Source organism: Brachycentrus maculatus, unplaced genomic scaffold, assembly GCF_059751285.1.
Source record: "Brachycentrus maculatus isolate JH-2025_06_01 unplaced genomic scaffold, ASM5975128v1 h1tg000179l, whole genome shotgun sequence".
Classification (NCBI taxonomy): domain Eukaryota; kingdom Metazoa; phylum Arthropoda; class Insecta; order Trichoptera; family Brachycentridae; genus Brachycentrus; species Brachycentrus maculatus.
Genome location: NW_028280930.1, coordinates 219,092 through 239,718, shown reverse-complemented (window position 1 = coordinate 239,718; position 20,627 = coordinate 219,092). Strand labels below are relative to the sequence as shown.

Genomic DNA, 20,627 nt, shown 5'->3' with positions numbered 1-20,627 from the left:
GATGTATGATAGATGTGCGAATAGTGAAATAAGGAAGGAATGCAAAGCTGAGATAAGCATTATCGATAAATAAAGAAAGGTGTGTTGAGATGGTTTGGACATGTGGAACGAATGAGTGACGAAAGAACGGTAAAACAAATTTATGACGCGAATGTTAGTGGGAAAAGAAGCAGAGGAAGACAGAGAAAAACATGGCACGATCAGGTATGCCAAATACTTGAAAGTGGTCAGGTTAGGAGTCGTAACAATCGGCGGGTATGTATGAGGAGATGCATGAACGTGGAAGAGGCGAAGAATGTTTGCAAGGACAGAGTGGTGTGGCGCTCTATTCTCTCTGCCTACCCCTGCGGGGAAGCGGCGTGATGGTTAGTTAGTTAGACTAAACACTACATATACTTATATCTTTCCATAAAGTATTTTTTCGGATCATTTATTTTGGATCCCCGAATGGGTTCTATTTTATATATGTCAGGCAGCTGGTTAATTTGGATATAGGCAATATATTTTAAGGACCTTACTCCAAATTTAGTAGTGTTTATCGGCTCCACATGTATTTTGTTATGTCCTCGTGTATTATGATTATGAATTTCTTTGTTTAAAATCGGTTTACTGCATCGTTCTTTCCATTGTTTTCAGTATGTGAGGGAAATTTCTAGACGACCGTATACAATGAAAATATTTTGAATGTGTGCAAGTCTGGTGTAAACTGTCGTTCCTACAAATGATTACAGCATATCTAAATAAAGCTGAAGCCAACAAAACATCTTTTAATTACGAAACAGCGTGGCGCCGTCAATTAATGTTCGGTAGCTGTCCGTTGTTCAATTACACATACTTTCGTCCACTTTGACGCCAAAAGTCAACTCGAAAGCCAGGAGACGGTTCAATGAATTCCGTATTCCTAAATCACGGTATTTATTGGTAATCACTAATTTATTCTTTAGAACCGTTTTTAAAGGGAATGTATCTTCCGAATGGGTCTATTCAAAGATTTATAATTTTTTATTCCACCCAACTACAATATTGATAACACAACTTGGCCTGGGCAACGAATGGACATTGTCTTACCATTAAGTATATTAAAAATTATGTAATTTATGTGTCATAAAAAATAGTGTATTTTGAACGATATATTTGATATTATAATATTAATGTTTACAAATTAAGATTATGTAAGGCATAAAGGTAGTCGAGAAGAACAAAGGGACGCAGTTCAGTAAGCTTTAAATGTTACAAATACTGTCCCCACCCCATGCAACGCCTTTAAAATTGTATATAATGGGTGGCGGACAAATTTTGGGGTGCTCAGATTAAATAAGATTCGAAACGTGTATACGCCGCGCTCGCTCTGTTTTTATATTGGTGTCGCTTTGTTCTTCTCGCCCCCTTGTGTTTTGTAATTTTCGATATATTGGTGTAATTTTGTTATTTTCACACTTATAACTTTGTAATTTTTAATAAATAAAAGATTGTCTTCATTTGCGCGTTTTCGTCTTCCTAATAAAAAGTGATCCAGTACCGTTAGTAGTAACAGGGAATGTTGATCATACATACATAATTCACACTCAAAGACAAAATAATGCGGTTTGCCTAATTGATAATATTGTTGAGATTAAAGAATGTCGGGTTGTGGTCCCGTGTTTAATGTCACTGACTCTCGAGTCAAAGTTTCTGGGTTCGAACCGTGGTAGTTCATATTATAAAGATAAAGGCTCATACAACAACATACTGGACTCAGTGAAAATAGTACAGAAAACCATAATTAAAGTTATTTTGAAAAAAAAACATATATCCAACAAAATTATTATTTAAAAAATTTCAAGTCCCAAATATAGAATCCATTTATAAAAAAAACGGAATTTTTCAAATACAAAAGGGTGACAATTATTTAAATTTAACAAAAAAATTATCATCGAGATTCTCAAACGATTTTTCTACTGAAAAATGCAACACCAAGCAATTTCAGCATAACTTCAAATATTTGGCAATCAAACATTTCAATAAACTCCCTAAAGAAATAAAAAAAATAGATGATATAAAAATACTTAAGAAAAAAAATTAAAGCTCCATACATTTAAATCTTGAAAAAATATACAAAAAAAAAACTGTTATTTTTTATTATACAACATTAAACCACGAGTGTAAGTCCCTCTCCAAGCACAATAGCACAGTCTCTTTTATGGAGAGGCACAGAGAATCGAAATATAAAAGTTCTCCATATGTATAAATGATTCAAATGTATTATGTCATAAATAAAAATGTAAATATATTAAATGAATAAAAAAAAGATACTTTCGTGTGATATCTAGAAATCAATAAATAAAACTTTTGCTAATACATTACATCTTATTATTTTTATACAAATTTATTAACAGCACTTAACCAAAGATGTCCCAGTAAGGATAGAATTATCCTTTTGATTAAAATATCAACTACAATTAGTTGAAATTCAAAACTTTACATTCCAGGCGTAATGCTTTACGGAGTAATTTTTTCTCGTCAATTTATCACATTTCTGATCTAGTCACCCGATAAAATACGTACGAAATAGTTATATATACCATATTTATTGGTAATTAATATTCTTGGGGACCGTTTTTAAAGAAATGGAAATTTGAAAATACATAACTCACCGTTGGGTAAAACAGAATATGGAACTCAAATATAAAAATAACTCGGTTCTATTAGTAATTGATAATATTGTTAAGATTAAAGAATAACGGGTTGTGGTCCCGTGGTTAATGTCACTGACTCTCGAGTCAGAGTTTCTGGGTTCGAACCCACTCCACCACAATTTGATACCTATTTTAATAATGAGCCGCTCAGGCTTACAGAAATAGTAAAAAATTGAAGTATTTTTGTAAGTAATAAAAAAAACACAAATATTTATCATTTTATTAAATAAAAAAATACATAATTCCTTTTAAGCCGCTAAATTGATACTCATTGTAAAGAGTAAGTACCTACTTCTAGTGTTATAAATTTAAACCAGGGGTTCCCAATAAGTTTTTCACTTCAAGAAAAACCTCAAATTATTGTATTACCGCTTATTGCGGGAACGCCTTACAGCGCTCGGTGCATTTATACTGATCGATTAAAAATATAAAGCACAGGTGTGCTGACAGTTTTAATCTAGGTAGATCAAACTGTATCAACTCAAAATTTATGATTTTTTAGATAATCACTTATTCGGATTCTATAAACGAAGACGCATATATCAACTTATTCGATTAGTCAATATATTAAATACTTTTCAAAATATAGCACTATGCACTTTGAAGCGCCCTTGATGTAGTATTTTACGAAAATGGCGCTATATAAATTAACCAATTTATTGATTATATTCCTTTTGGTGAATAAAAGAGTTCGATTTTCTCTGTCTACCCCTTCGGGGAAGCGGCGTGGTGGTTAGTTAGTTAGTTAGTTTGAAATGTTTTTATGTAAATATTCTTTGATATGCATTGTCCATTCATAAAAGAATACAGAAAACTTCTATTACATAAGGCGACATCACTATACTTTTTTCGTTTCTCCCGAAAAAACAGTTTCTTTGAGTTGTTACTCTTTTGATCTAGGGGTGCGATATGATTTCGGCGTTGCGTGTTAAACATTACAGTGTAATGAATACACATATCGATTAAAAAAATATGATAATTCGACAATTGTTTGTGTAATTGTTTTTTCCTAATTAAATTATCTTTGTCGATAGATTTTTCTGCGTACCCTTGAGGTAACATCGCGTAGGTACCCCTGGCGCTACGCGTACCACTAATTTGGAAACACTGTTTTATACTGAAAGTGAACGTAGAAAGAGTACGCACGTATGTAAATAATGTGAATACTTATTATTATTATGGAAATATATATTCGTATATCTATAAATTCAATTTTTTATCATTTAAATAAGAGAAATTTTAATAACAAAAAAAAACAATAATTTCGGATTTCTTTACTGTAACGAGTAAATGAATTAAAATAAATGTGTGTATTTTGTATATTAAAAGCATTGATAGCTTTGTAGTATGGTAATATAACACTCTATTTATCATTCATCGTTCACTTTGTGTAATACCACTTTAAAAAACACTACTTCGTGACTACCAGTTTCGGAATAATCATTCCATCATCAGGTCAAATGTAGACTTAAGTGAAATTGTTACGGTCTGACATTTATACAAAAATAAAATTTGAAAGAGAGAGAAGACAAATGAATCATAATGGGAATATTTTTAAAAGAGGACTTTTAGTCAATTATTATTTTTTAAATTAAATACTTGAATATACCACTTAATGAGTTTCATTTATATATACGACAAGTTTATACTTAAATAGTATAAACTAAGCGACTTATAGTTAAATTTAATGAGTTATTTACTATGGGTAAGTCTTTATAATTGCTTTACTTATTTCAACTTTTTCTAGATTAAATCAAATAAATATTTTCATTGGTTCTTTATTTAGTATACATATACAGTTAAAGGGTTACTCACGCATATGAATGCCAACTTAACATGTCATTTTACATTTGGAATATCTTCCAAATGTAAATTGGTGTGTTTTCATTTGTGCTTTATACAGTATACATAAGTATACAGTAAAAGAGTTACTCATGCATATGAATGTCAACTTAACATGTCATTTTACATTTGGAATATCTTCTTAATGTAAATTGGTGTGTTTTCATTTGTGCTTTATGCAGTATACATATACAGTGTGATAGTTACTCATGCGTATGAATGTCAACTTAACATGTCATTTTACATTTGGAATATCTTCCTAATGTAGATTGGTGTGTTTTCATTTGTGCTTTATACAGTATACATATACAGAAAAAGAGTTACTCATCTGTATGAATGTCAACTCAACATGTCATTTTACATTTGGAATATCTTCCAAATGTATATTGGTGTGTTTTCATTTGTGCTTTATACAGTATACATATACAGTTGAATAGTTACTCATGCATATGAATGTCAACTTAACATGTCATTTTACATTTGGAAGAGAGCCAGACTACCAAGGTCTAGGGCTTCGCGAAGAAATACTTCGATAACAAACATTGGTAACTGGGTCACAGATCCAGGACCCAATTTATTTTTGGATCACTTTCACTCGATGAGAAACGAAGGTGAAAAATATCATAAATTCGTACGAGTGGACAGCCAAATGTATAAATGCGTAGGTAATTTATTGACACTTGTATGTGTGTTATTGATATTTTATTACGAACCTTAAAAAAACTTAACTGTATGTATTTAATTTCATTAATTGTCACTTTGACTACAAAATCTATCCATTTTTAATTAACGTTTTATAAATACCACTATTTGTACTACTACTACTACCATAACGCCGTTTCCCCGCAGGGGTAGGCAGAGAGGATGGAACGCCACACTCTTCTGTCCTGACATACACTCCTCGCCTCCTTCACATCCATACATCTAGTCATACATGCCCTCCGATTGCGCAGACTTTTGACACCGCCAGATTTTAGGTTCTGATTGATCTGATCGTAAATATTTGAAAATACCACTATTTCTATTTGTTTCTTACCACTGTTTAAAACCACTATTTTTTATAATCTATTTTTATATGAATAATCCATACATCTCTTTTGTCCTATTTTCATTATTTAAAAGTGTTTAAGAGGAATATACTGAAGCGGGAATTGTAAACAGATGAGCTATTCTTGTTTGAAAACAAATATTTTAACGTGCTTTTCCTCTATTCTATGCGAATATTCGCCAGTGCAAATTTATCTACTTTTGAACTAAGCGCCTCGCAACGACCTTGTAATACTTATATATTTTTTTTCAAAAATGTTTGTAATATTAGTATATACTCACCGAGATTTTTTTGTCTACCGGCTTCGAGACGTACCCGTCTCTTCGTCAGGACAATCACTACAACAGCATGCAAACAATACTACACGTCACCATCACTATTCACATACTTACAACTACACAAAATATTGTTCACATGCGATTTTGGTCGATCCGAGGACTAACATGAACTAGGGTATTGTTCCGCAAAGTGTGTGCCGCGGCACATTGGTGTATTGTGGTGATTAGTCGGTGTGCCTTGAAAAAAAGTCTAGTTTTGTGAAAATAACAATTGCTCAAAGTTTTTATTGCCTGTGCTCAGTTAAGTAGGCTCACATTTCCCATTCAACGTAATATCGCTCACTCCTTTCAAGAACGTCATAAATCAAAAATCGTTAATTTTCAGTTGTGCATGTTTTCGGAATGCCCAGAAAATGGTCTATATCCCAGCAAAAGAGGCATATTTTTAACTTTATATTTACCCGCTACAGGGCAGAAAGTGTTGTTTTTGCATTTTGAAGAAAAGGTATTGTTTAATTATTTTTTGAAATATATAATTTTTTTTTCAAATGGAGAAAAAACCTTCAGGTTTTACCTAAAAAAATCTGTCGCACAGTAAATAGTTTGAAAAAGTGGCTTGATATTTATTTTTAATACATAATTGTATTATATTTTTAAACTTTAAAAACGTTCTCCTGAAAAATCAAGTTTTTGGATTTATGACGTTCTTGAAAGGAGTGAGCGATATGTTAAATATGTTACCATAATATGGTAAATATGCACCTTGAATAGAAAAAGTTTGCGGAACACTGCACTAGGGGTTGCTGAACAGACATGTACTAAAGAGTCGAGATCTGACATGCTCTAGGGATGTTAGTCAATGTACGTCGGGTTTGACCATGTATTATTTTTATAAAATTCGGGACCTTGTATTATTTTCATAGAATAAACATAAAGTCTTCATTTTTGATATGTGTAATTCTGATCATTGCCAATGTATGGTCAATCGGAGGCCAGAGTCACTCTTTAGGAAAATGAAGGAAGTCGGTCTCGCGTACATCGGGCCGTAAAATAATTTCCTGAAATATTTTGGCTCGTTTCACCGATTGTGTCGCTTCTATTCGCGGCAGTGATTAGGAAATACGGACGCTCTCTCTCTCGGTAACCAGTTTTGCTCGTACAATGGTCATCCGTCCATACTGCTATACCGAGATATGGTCGTGCACCGTTCGCTGTTGACACTGCCCGGAGCTGCGAAATATTTGCACTTCAGACGTGCCTGAGTCAACATTTTAACATGTTTCATATTACGTTGGAGCAATTTGCTTCCAAAGACTTGGCATTGCCTAACGTTCGCGTATTTATAAAGACTACCGTCCACGGTTGACCCTCCCGGCAACCGGTGGATATTTAACCCATCGGCATACCGGCCGCCATATCTTGGCGGCTAAGAATATTTGGTTTCCGTGGTAATTCATATCGTAAAGATACTTTCGTGTGATATCTACAAATTAGTAAAGAAAACTATTGGTAATGCATTTTTTCTTATCATTTTTATACAAATTTATTAAGGGCACTTGACTAAATATGTACCTAAAATAAAATACTAAAATCAGTTCAAAACTTTACATCCAAGACGTAATGCTTTACTGAGTTATGTTTTCTTGTCAATTTATTACATTTCTGATCTAGACACTCGATAAAATACGTGCGTAAAAGTTATATGTACCATATTTATTGGTAAAACAGTAATAAGTAGTTATAATTTTACGAGACAGTTTATTTATATAACTCGGTAGAATTTGAACGCTTTTGACGTTTCAAAAGTATTAGTCAAAAATACACGTGAGTGTTATGAATTGTTGGACTGATTTAAACCATAAAAATCAATCTGTTTAGCTCGTGCTACCTTTTCTGCATTTAAAGATTATTTCAATGTTTGTTCTCGTTTTATCAGGTGCAAAATAAAAAGTTTCATCAGGGTTTGGCAAACCGTGTCACCTACCCTCCGGGCGGGGCAACTTTTTTACTTTCGGGGATTCGTTTAATTAGTATATTTGTATATATATTTTTCAAATAAACTGTTATGCGGATGGGTTAAATTGGTACCCTGACTTGCCGAACGGTGGAATTAAATACCATTCGCTATATATTGCGTGCATATCGTGCCGTCTCTGCGACTTCCATAGCGGCGAGCGAGACGGCGGGGCGGATATGGCCCGAGCCGAGGGATATTCGGAATTAGACGAACCTATTATGGACGAATATTTGACTATAAGCAGATTGACCACCGGACAATACGAATAATTTCTGCATGCCGTGTCCGCTGTAGCTTATTCTGCGGCCGATATTATTTCTAGGCCGTTAACATTTAATCATGACTGAAACCGCCGCGATAATTTTACGATATGTAACACATTGTGGTTAGTTGTCCGAGTATCTTTTAATACTTAAAATATTTTTATTTCTTCTTCTTCTTCTTTAGTTAGGACTGTGTCCTGTTACTCTCCGATCCGCTCCTGGGAGGTGGAAGACCAGCTTCTCTTCATCGTTTAGGTGGTCTGCTACCTCTTATGCTGGTGTCTGCGGCTATTCTCACCACTCGATCCGAACTTGCTCATCCATCTGCTGCTATTCTCACCACTCTATCCGAACTTGCTCATCCACATGCTGCTATTCTCACCACTCTATCCGAACTTGCTCATCCATCTGCTGCTATTCTCACCACTCTATCCGAACTTGCTCATCCACCTTCTGCTATTCTCACCACTCTATCCGAACTTGCTCATCCACCTGCTGCTTTTCTCACCACTCTATCCGAACTTGCTCATCCACCTGCTGCTTTTCTCACCACTCTATCCGAACTTGCTCATCCACCTGCTGCCATTCTCACCACTCTATCAGAATATTTTTATTTATTTATTTAAACATATAACATATGTACAAGAGTCACATACATAATATTCCCGATGAGTAATTTCCATTACTAATTTTGGGACATGTGATTTAGGTTAACAAGACTGAAAAACAAAAAAGTAAACGCTGGGCAAAATGTAAAATATAAAGCAATAAAAGGTACAGTAAATAGGCATATAAAAAATCAGAAAGATGGAAGCATGTTTAAAGAAAAAGAAGGAAAATATAACTGAATACTAACGCAAATATCTTTCCTCATATATTTTTTTCAGTTCATTCATTTTCGATCCCTGACTGGGTTCTATGTTATATATGTAAGGCACCTGGTTTATTTGGGTATAGGCAATATGTTGCAAGGACCTTACTCCAAACACAGTTGTATTTATCGCTCCACATGTATTTTATTATGTCCTGGTATATTAAAATAAAGAATTCTCAGTTAAAAATCGATTTAGAGTCGTTTCAAACATTATTTATAGCTAATAACTAATTTTACTAGTTTTACTATCCACCTATAGATGAAAACATCTGTAGTTTTCGAAACTAGTCATGTGTAATGAAATAAAACTCAAAGTGGTATTAAACAAGTGTTATTTTTTCTATAAATAATCAACATGTCATTCCAAAAAGTTAATGCCGAATCAATAAATAATATTATTTGAAGCATTGTGTTTGTATTGTAATCTCATATGTTGGGACAATGTCAAAAGGTATTTATTATGTTAGTGCTCTAATAAATGTCTTTACTTGACGCTTACTCCTTTCAAGAACGTCATATATAAAAAAAACTTGATTTTTCAGGAGATCGTTTTTAAGTTTAAAAATATAATTTAATGTATTAAAAAATAAATATCAAGCCACTTATTGAACTTTTTACTGTGCAACAGATCTTTTAAGGTAAAACCTGAATGTTTTTTCTCCATTTGAAAAATATTTAGTTTATTCAAAAAAATAATTAAACAATATCTTTTCTTCAAAATGCAAAAACAACACTTTCTGCCCTGTAGCGGGTAAATATTAAGTTTAAAATATGCCGCTTTTGCTGGGATATAGTACTTCTTCTGGGCATTCCTAAAACATGCACAACTGAAAATTTACGATTTTTGATATATGAAAGGAGTGAGCGATGAGTGATGTACGGTAGACGAAATATACTTCTTAAAGCTTGTATTATATCGTTGATAATAATAATAACATTAAAGAATAACAAGATTTAAGCAATCTGCTTCCTTACACTGTTTACGTTTCGCCTTTATTTTGGCGAAAATACATTTGAGGTTGTCTATTTTTAAACTGCGAATCCTTCAGTTGAATCAACATTCACATTGTTAATTCAGAAATCGTTTCCAGGTGCTATTCAACACATTTTATGTATTTGCGAATAATTAACTATTTTGAAATACAAATTTGTTAATGCACGTGTTTCTGAATCTTTCCGTTAGCTACTTATTTTTTTCGCCGATATAATAACCATATCAGGCAATGGGCCAATCACGATATATAAAATAAAAAAAAGTTAGAAAACAAACAGAAATGTTTGAACTAAAATTTTGTCAGGAAACAAGAGTTGAAAAGGAAGTAATACATTTTTGACATCTCGACATAAAGAAGAATATGGATGCCTGGGTATTTACAGGGCTTATGACTTGTCAAAGACTGGACAAGTGATCAAATTACATACGTGCAACATTCACCAATGATTGACACCCATTATTGACAACCACACTACTATTTTTTTTTGGAACCCTTAGATTTATTGATAAATCTATGACAGGTCATAAGACCTGTAAATATCATATTATGACTTCCATATTTTTCTTCATCTATGTGAGATGTCGAAAATGTTAAAATAACTTCTCAGTGGAGATATTCCAAATTTGTGAACTAGTATTTGGACACACTCAAAATGTTGTAAAAAAGGAATTAATACATCTGTGAACTATTATTATAGTTGTAGTTTAGAAAAAAAAGCTTGAAAATTTGCTTCTTAAAGAATTAAGAAACAAATGCATATTTTTTTATGTATAAATAAAAAGAGGTCAGTCTAATTTAGAGTGACCCGAATCACAACGAAAAATAAAAGAAAAATATGACAGTAATTTTAACAAGTAAAATAATTCGAATTTTAACAGCTAAAAATACAGTAATGTTTAACATATAATAATGAGATTTAAAGATAAAAATTAATCATGTACCTGAAAATTTTGCGGTATGGCGATTAATAAAAAAAATAATGGTAAATTTACAAATGGATATAACTATTGGTACAAAAACGTAATTTTCACAAAATATAATAATAAAACCATTATCCGCACCCCAATGATGCATAGGGCACTGCGTCATATAAACGCAGTGTTATCTTGATCGTTTACACATGAAGGAAATGTGATCAACCCTCCGCTTCAGGTACCAGTCCAGAGTAATAATATTGAATAAATATTACAGTGAAAAAAATCACTTATATTCACAAAATATAGGAAAATAAAATTTTTTGTAAAATATAAACAAACCATTCTTGAAGATAATTTTTACGGGTTAGTTTCAATTACCGGCGTAAATATCCAAGTCATGACAAAGTCTTTTACAATCATAACATGTGGTTAGGTTTCTTGAATGCCAATATAAATAATAAAATAAAATTATGAGAAGCTCTTAGGAAAATAATAATCCCGCTTAATAAATAACACATTTTTATTTTTAATACTTTAAACTTTAAATTAAACCAACAAGTTACTCCGCGAAACTCAACTTATTCTGATAATACATACTTATTATAAAAAAGGTACAAATTCGATTCGTTCCGTCAAAATGTTCGATATTTATTGTAATTTTTAAATCAACATAAAACTTGTAAAAAACCCATTAACTTTGGAAGAATGCCATTTAAAACAATACTAAAAAAACTTGAACACGAAAATTTTAGGATTGTGAATCTATGAATTGATAATATACAGGTAAAAACAAAAACAAAACAAAACAAAACAGAAAAAACAGTTAAGTAAATTGAAAATGTAAAGGGAATGACTAGACGATATTTTTTGCTATGTCGGTCGAATACTTGTGTAATGCAATATTATTATGTAGGTACAAAGGTAGGCGCGGAGGCTTTCAAGAAGATCGTATAAGCGTATATTGTACCGATATACATGGTTTGTAAATAGTTACGAATGCCCCGATGAAAAAATGTCTCGGTTTGAGAAGAAAATTTCGGGTTACGAACAAATATGAGATCAAGTGGTTCGCGAACAGGTATCATGAACAATAGAGTAAGCTGATATAACAACGAATATGCTGCGCTTCGAGAATATGCTGTTTTGATGCATTAAAAATACAAATGACATCTTTTTTATAACGTTGAAAAAAGATTTGCTTTTTGTTAATTATTTGTTTTACAACTTTCATTTGAGTAAAGATTATTCCTTTTTTTATTAAACACGATTAGAAATATTTATATTTTATTATTTTATATGCTAACAAAAGTTTTTTTAAAAATAATTTTAATTTTCTAGACATTTCTATTTTAACAATATTAAAATTAAAAAGTTTATTTCAAAAAAGCGACTCAGCTCTTGTTCTTGGAGAGGACTTATACTTATTATTTATTGTTTATGTTTGTTGGTAATATAATATACGAAGTAATGTCATCAGGTTATTTTCTGGGGGTCCGTAAGAAATGGATTAAATAATTTCTTATATTATTCAGGATGTGGAAATGCTGTTTCGGACTAGGACAGTCACACGAATGAAATTCGTTAGCCGAAGTGACAACCGTGATTATTATTATTTCAAAATCTGAGAACAAAATGGGCCATAATTTAATTTAGACACCGTTTTAGAGACGCAATTGTGTCGACTTTCGTGATGTATGTTAGTGGTTAGCGCATTTGGCAGAAAGAGTTCAATTCCCGTCGGAGTCAAAATAAGTATATGTCATTCATTAAAAACACGTTTTACTCTTAATATTTATTTAACATCACCTAGGACGGGTGCCTGAAACGCAGGATTATCTTGCCTTCATATAATTAACTATCAAGATAACACTGGATCGATATAATGGAGTACCCAATGCACCAGTGGTTGAGGATAGCGGTCAGAAGAAGAGAGACTATTTTTATTTAATTGTCTGACTAGACGATGGTCGCTCGTGCTCATTTTCGATAGATACCTATTATGCAGTTTCTAAATTAGATATTTTCATTGTATAGGCAGGTAAAAAAGAGCTACTGTAGGTATAAAGAAACGTGTATTAAAATAAACTGAACAAAAACTATTTTTAACCCTAGAATTGGGGGCATTCGTAAAATTTACGACGGACATTAATTCTGTGGGGAGCACCGAGACAAAACGTACAAAGAATGTAATGACAACTAGCATGTATCTTTTTGCGATATTAATCGATATTTTATGTACGTATTTTATATAAAGTTCACAAAAGCATGTTGCACCTGTTTAAAATGATTTTAGTAAACGTTTTTGGTAAAATGTGAGTTTTTCTTATAGTCGTACATTTTACGATAGTTCCGTATTAGGGTACATTGAAACAAGCTCGTGGTCCAGGGTCAAATATCGCGATGCTAAAATTTATTCATTTTACAAATAAAATAACCAAGTTGTATTATAATTATAATTGTTTTAAAAAATAAATTTATAAGTAAATTTTCTTCTAACTTTTTTAAAGTTCTTGAACTTTTTGAAATCCCCTCGTGCTTGTATACCTTACTATTTACTACTGAACAGTCATTATTGTAACGTACATTTATTTATAACTCGAGGCCCTAAAAAAACGTGTCAGCAATGACTTTCAAATAAAATAACAATAGCAAATATATTCGCAAATACATGTATGTATTTTATGTATAAAACTAAAACCATTAATGAAATAAGATAAATATTTTGTTTTATTGGGGAAGGGTAAGTTAAATGCAGGTTAGATTGGAAATTAAATTTTGTTGAAGAAATCCTGATAGTTGTACTTGAAAATACAATTTAAATTTAGATACGGATAATAATTTTCTGAATGTTTCTATTTTTTGTTGACAAATACTAGATTTATCCTGTCTTATGAGTTGTTTCTATCAAGAAGTCTAGGGCTTCTGACCTGCCATTTTTGATAAAAACCATGAGCATTCAAGTATATTTCCCAAGTCCTTAAAGGTTAAAATGACTAATTAAATACTTAAATATGGGCTTTTCCCATTGGAACTTCCATTTTACCTACAACAAAAAATAATTACCTAACGTTTACGTTACTCACGTGAAATTTAGCTACGGCTTATGCAACACCGCTTGTCATGGCCCTATTTAGGCTTTAACTTTATAAGTTTAAAAGCCTATACCTACTAGTGGGTGAATTTACTATATGTTTAAAGTTACTTTAATTTCATTTAATTAATGAGTGAAAATTCTAGGCAAAAACACTCCCTATCTTCGCTAAAGGCGTGAATTCAAATACACAGTTCAATTAATATATTTTCATGATTTTATTTCTATGATTTGACTTGTGATTTTGATTTATATAAGATATGAGTTTACTTATGTACTAATGTTATGCACTTAAAGTTTTTAAAATGCTTCGAAAAGATTTTTGTCGAATTGGCGCTTATTTCTTTTCGACGAATAGTACTTTTTACAATCTAAAGGTCCTAAACTCGAATGGCTTTTGTGCAGGGAGGTTTTTCAATACCTAGGTATTCAAATAATAGGATTTTTAAAACGTGGGTACTAATAACAATGGTTTAGGTACTGGTTTTCCAGATTTAGGTACCTATAACTTTTGGTCATCATGAGGGTTTTATTTTTTTGTAAATTGTAAAAATGTGGAAAGATGAAACCTACTTAAGTACCTTCATAAAACGAATAACAAAATACAAAATAGGGTAAAAACAGTTACTGGTTTACTACAGTTAAAGGCTACTTTTGTTGCGGCAATATAAAGAATTCTGGACGCATCTTTTGAAAATAAATAAATTATTATCTATCTGATGTTGCCATTTTTAAAACATACTGTTTTTTTAACGGTTGTAAGCAATTCTTTATTAAAGAAACAAGAAACGTTAGTTTGACAGGTTGCCTTTGATAAATTCTTAATTTCTACCTTTTTAAATTCCTTACCAATGATAGATGAAAAGATACATATACATACATCCGATACCCATAGTAACAATTGCGATAATTGACGGCACAATGACAGTCAAAATTTTGTGACATAAAATCGACATTTTTTTTTTTACATAAATAGTGATTTTCGTTATATTCAGAATAAATCGTTTATTACTTTAGTAAAATAAAGTTGAAACTTTTGTAAAAATAATACATCGTCCCAAACGTTTAAAAGGTTTCGATAAATATACCCCTGCAGTTATTGATAGAACCCTTTTAAGCTCACAGTAAGACACGAATATAAATATATATTTTTTCAATAATATAAAATCAAATACGATTTTCAATATGTTAACATTTCGGCAAATACGAATTATTAGATATAAAAAGACAAAGATTATTACCATGTGTTTTGGGAGCGAGTTGCTATGCTTCCGCCTTGTGGGAAATCCTCAGCCGGGAAGGGAGGCACCAGAGATGGGCATCACAACAAGACCTGCCACTCCTCACAACATGCACTTGTCTCTAGGTAATTAATTCACTGTTTTCCTCAGTCCCAGAGTTCAACGCCACAACACTATATCGGCTAAGAGGATCACCTCCGGAATTTCGCGAAATCAGTTTAAAGTTTATCAGTACTAGCGTATTGTTCTTCCGGCGGTAATTAGATTATACTGCAATAAAATATCTTCATAAATAGCTATTCTTTTGTTATATATTCTGCGTCTCATCAAATACTAGCTCAAATAGGAGATATGACTGCCGTTAAGGAACTTTTACAAGGGTGGAAAGTGGATTTACTGGCCCGGGTCTAAAGTGTCGACACAAGAGAGCATTTCAGCGGCTCTGCTGCAAATAACACGCAAAACATTCTTATCAGCATATCAGGTTAGCCGACCGAGATCTCTGCCGGGACCCGCGATTTATCTCGACGTACGGTAAAATGTTCATTTTACTATTTTCATAGTCCAAAGCACTCTGTAATCGTGAATATTAAAAGAAACACTCGGTACGAATCGCGTGAACATTTACATTTCACAATCAACTTTACATAAAATTAATAATATGCGTAGTCGTGTCTAAAAATAGCTCCGACAACTTGATAAAAACAGCCGAGCATTATTATTTGTAAGTTTACACTTACAAGTAACACAATGTTAGTCGGGCGACAGAATAACGCATTCCTCCTGCATCGGTAAACGGTGTTTGTATTATATTATTATACGCGTTTTCGAGTTCATTATCAACGAATCTCAAGAATTCTCGGCCGAATTGCAACCGAACTTTACGGACGTTGACAACAAAGGAATGCTTTTAACAGGTTCTTATTATAATATTTGGCAATCGATTAGAAGGCTGACATGCGGAGGAATGTCCGGCATCGGTTATTCTATCGAATAATGAAATTATTCGCCGTTATCAAAATACGGCACCACAGCAGAGAGGAGTGCGGCGAGGGTCCGGCGACTAGCGTGAAGCTCTGTTATCATTGGGCACATAGCAGTGAACTATTAGAAGTTATCTTGTATTCTCGGACTATACAATGTGTATTATTTTATTGAGTAGCTCACGGGCTCCCAGCTCGCCCGTCCGGAAAGACCTACAACTTCTAACATCGCTTTTACGCAAGATAACACATACCAAAGGTCGTGTGTACGGTCTGGATCGGTTGATTTTTATTCATTTGTTTACTATAATGATTTCTACCAAATTAAAGACATCGACTCGTGATTTAATAAGGAAAGTATTTAGGTAAAATAAAACATTTACGAGAAGACGATGCGCCTAGTCGTCGCGATAATACTGTAAATAAGCGAAGTATTGTCAAAACAAAAGTAAAGCAATAATAAAGTTTAAAAGTTCGTAAAACAAACACAATACCTGAAATATTTATACAAAAGTGAATCTTCTAATGACACAATCGAGGTCTTCCCGAAGTGGCACTACTATTTAGCACGTTTGAAATAATACAAAAATATCTTGTCTTGACGTTTGCAAACTACTTTTTAAAATTCCACAACACACGGAACAACGCGCTTTCAACTCGTCAAAAGTTGTTCTTTACTATTGGAACTTGTTGCTTCACGGAGATCGCGAAGCGAAACTTTCTGACTTTCTGCATCTGTTTCAGTCGCTCGCACTTCACGGATTGACTTTTGTCACGAAATATGCCGAGGATTCCCGAATACTTCCGACTCGGTGGATAAAGCAACAGATTCACTTGACAAATCCGCTCACCGGTAAGGCAATTATCTGAAAATGATAAATCTTACTCACTTGTTCAACTTCAAGTATTTATGGAATTAACAATACCTTTCTGCGCGTTGCCCAAGAATTTAGTTAAAAAAAAATATAAAAAAAACAAAAATGCATTCAACGTCAATGTTAGAGACATCTGTGTGCTAAAATTCAAACCATTTTTGTTTTTAGCGTAGTAAATGTAGTTCAAATATTAAAGACATGGTGGCGCTAATAGTGTTTTTCAAGCGTCATTTTTGGTTTTTCTTATTTATTTACATGTCAGAATTCTTAGGTACCTGAAACTTTAATTAAGTTTTTTACTTGTCAATAAACCTCAAATGTGAGAAAAATAATATCTTAAGAAATAATTGAAATCAAATTAGCTCTGCACTCAATACAAACTATTTGGCTCCCTTGGATTTATGCAGGTTTTAATTTTACATTGGTTTAAATCTTTGCCAAAAAAAACAGGCACAGTATGTTTTATAAGGTGTTGTGAAATAATATATTACATTTATTTTCAAATAAATATATTTATATAAGTATGTGTTACGTACACTTTACAATTACACATTAAGTACAGTTTTAACAAATATATTGTATTAAAATAAAAATAAAAATGATGGTTATTGTATAAAAAACCAATAAAAATACAGCGGTAAAAACTATTGTTTATTTTTGTAAATTAAAACACGAGCCTTTTTAAAACTATAAAGTAGGTACGTAGTTGTAATTATTTTTTTAAATGGATAATTTTGTTTAGATTTTTAATATGTACATGAAAAAAACGCAATACACAACAAAATATTATTTTTTACCTTATGCGTACTTATACCTCTACAAAAATACAACCGCCAATTTATTCCTAACGTCTACTAAAAATGACTAGATGCAAACTGTATTTGCTAAGTTTTAGTGCCACAGGTGATTAATAGTTGTGAAAAATGTTTAACATGTTTAAAAAATTACTGCCTCTGTTTGAATGTATAACAAAACAATTTTATAAAACGTTGTATGTAAGTAAAAAATACGTATTTATATTTAAAAAAAATAACCACTTATTATTGGTGATTTATTTATGGCGATTATAGTAAGTTAATGAGGCTTTAAAGATCTAAGACTTTGCTCTTTAATACGTACTATTTAAAGTATTTTTTGTATTTATTTATGAAAGTATGAAAAAATTAGGTTTCAACTTATTTTGGTAATTTGAGTTGACTGACAGGATTAATATTTTTTGTGTGTTGAGAAATCACTAATCATAAATCCACATAACCTGACCTAGAGCTAAAATATTAAAATATAACGTGATATCGTTCATGTTAATAAATCTAAAATAATAAATTACGCGTATACATTTAGATTAACACCTATTTATTCTCCTATGCTGACGTAATCAGACTTGATAACCGCGCACGATTTTCCTTCACTTTTTTTCTCCAATAATGGTGCACACATTTCATCTCCATTACTGCCGTCAATCCATTCAGTAGCGATGTTATCTTCATCGATTAACACAACTCTGCAAACATCCCTGTCACCTAGTTTTTCTATCGGCTTGCTGTACATAATTAGACCGTTGCATTTAGAATCTCCATTCGTGTAACTAGGGCAGGTGATTTTGACGCAAGGGCTGTTCGGGGCCGATCTGTTGAGCGATATATCCACTTTTGGTGGAGTCTGGCAGTTAAGAGCTGGAACACTCTGGAAGCACGGAAGGGCAGACGACGGTTTCCTGACTTCTAGAGACGGGAACACGCAGAGCTGGGAGTGAGCGAGGGTTGCTGTAGACCCAGCCATGTGCTCGATACACGGACAAGAGGTACTGGAAGTCTTAATGCAGTCAGAACAACATTCGGATGATTCCAATAACAATGACCCAGAGGATTTTTTGCATGGACTATGGTCTCCCACACCCTGAAAAGAATAGAAAAACATGTTGTTTATTATTAATTATAACGCTGAGTATTCTTTTTTACTGTCACTGTCTAGTTTTGAAAAGTACTTCGGACTTCGTGATTTTTGGTTCTTCCCTTCCTTTATTATTTCAATCCTTTAAAAAATATCTCGATAGTCAATCATTTTTTGTTTATACACAGGCTATGAAGAATTAACACTAACTCGACATTTATTTTACTTAATTATATCTGTGTGTATGTGTGGGCAGAAGACAGATCTCCTGGCTCCAGAATATTCGAGATTGGACGGGGATCAAAACCGTCGAGGAGCTGTTTAGATAAGGAAAGACCCAAGACAAGGACAATTTCCTGTAAGTGATAGTCGACGTCAAGGGGACCTGACATGACACGCATAGGAGAATAAGAAGAATTATATCTTTTCTCGAATACCTTATAAAATATATATTTAGGAATATTCTATGACAGATGACGAGGTACATAGATTAGTAAAAACCTGATCAATGGCGGACAGGTAATATTCCAAATAAGGTCGCAATTCTGGATGTACGAATTCTACACTGAAGTATTATTTGTTCTGACAATAAACCCATTACAATTAATAGCCATTACAACTTATCTGTTTATAACATATACAAAAATTAAACTTACGTTTGTAAGGTGATCCTTATTGTAAGATGAGTTTTCATGGTGTCGATGTGGATTTGTCGAGTAGTTGTGAAATTCCAGTAAATTCCCTGAGGCAAATCTCAATTTTTTGGGCGATTCCAAACTGGAGCATCTGAATCAAATAAAAGGGTTATCAAATACATTATCTTAATACGTTAATCATAAGACTCAGTATATTCCATTTGATAATTATGAATGAGATTTTAATAATTATCCGTTATCCTAGATCAGTGGTCGGCAAACTTATTAGCCAATGAGCAAAATATGCTCATTACAAAGATTAAAAAATTCTTCAGAACCAAATCTGTTTGCAATTCTACAGGTAGTACAGCTATATTACAATTTTAGACCTTTATTCATTTACGGGTAGGTACTTGTGGGGATATTTGTGTCAAAGGTCAAAAAGTCGCATGCTGCTCCGGAGCCACACTTTGTCCACCCATGTCCTAGATTTAGATAAAATTAATTAAATAAAAACTGTGTAGGTTGACATATGAGGAATTTTACATGCCTTAAAAGTGGACTCTTTGATAGATGTTTGTTCTTGAGGGAAGATCGCGGTGGTTGCCTTGGAGATCGACCCCCTTCTGCACCCAAGAGCCAGTAAGTCAGCTGATCGTGCTTCCCCTTCATGGCCACCATGCCTCTCTCTGTGCATTGGTACCCGCCGAGCCGGTCTAATAACACCTTACATTCCTGGCTGCAATGGATCTTCAGAGCTGGTCAAAGATTTTTAAATTTATTTTTTAAGTAAAGCTTGGCAACATCAAGTTTTAGGCATGATCATGAAGTAGTTATAATAAAAAAACATTAACATGTTACTAGAAATTAGAAAAGAACAAGAATGCTATTAAATATTGTATAAGTGTTTAAAAATGTAAAAATGAAGATGCCCGAATGTGTGAAGAATCAAAATTATATTAAAGAGTCTGAATTAATTTAAAAATAAATTTTATGTTTAATG

At 32.6% G+C, this 20,627-nt stretch overlaps 2 protein-coding genes across 4 annotated transcripts in view; both read right to left on the bottom strand.

Annotated features, from left to right (window-relative positions):
• The window catches only part of LOC148308035 (receptor-type guanylate cyclase Gyc76C-like), a 118,422-nt gene extending 101,415 nt beyond the window's left edge, over positions 1-17,007 (bottom strand). The window contains exons 1-2 of one of the 3 annotated variants that reach the window (XM_088262412.1): positions 16,719-17,007; positions 15,242-15,511 (exon numbers count right to left, since the gene is read on the bottom strand). The gene's annotated coding sequence lies outside the window, so the exon portion shown is untranslated. The remainder of the gene's footprint in view (positions 1-15,241; positions 15,512-16,718) is intronic. The other 2 variants (XM_088262413.1, XM_088262414.1) reach the window with 2 other exon arrangements.
• A 1,222-nt stretch (positions 17,008-18,229) lies between these two features.
• The window catches only part of LOC148308031 (guanylate cyclase 32E), a 144,936-nt gene continuing 142,538 nt past the window's right edge, over positions 18,230-20,627 (bottom strand). Inside the window, exons 24-26 of the mRNA XM_088262405.1 lie at positions 20,175-20,382; positions 19,646-19,775; positions 18,230-18,995 (exon numbers count right to left, since the gene is read on the bottom strand). Of these exons, the coding sequence (XP_088118531.1) occupies positions 18,453-18,995; positions 19,646-19,775; positions 20,175-20,382 (881 nt within the window). The 3' untranslated portion in view covers positions 18,230-18,452. The remainder of the gene's footprint in view (positions 18,996-19,645; positions 19,776-20,174; positions 20,383-20,627) is intronic.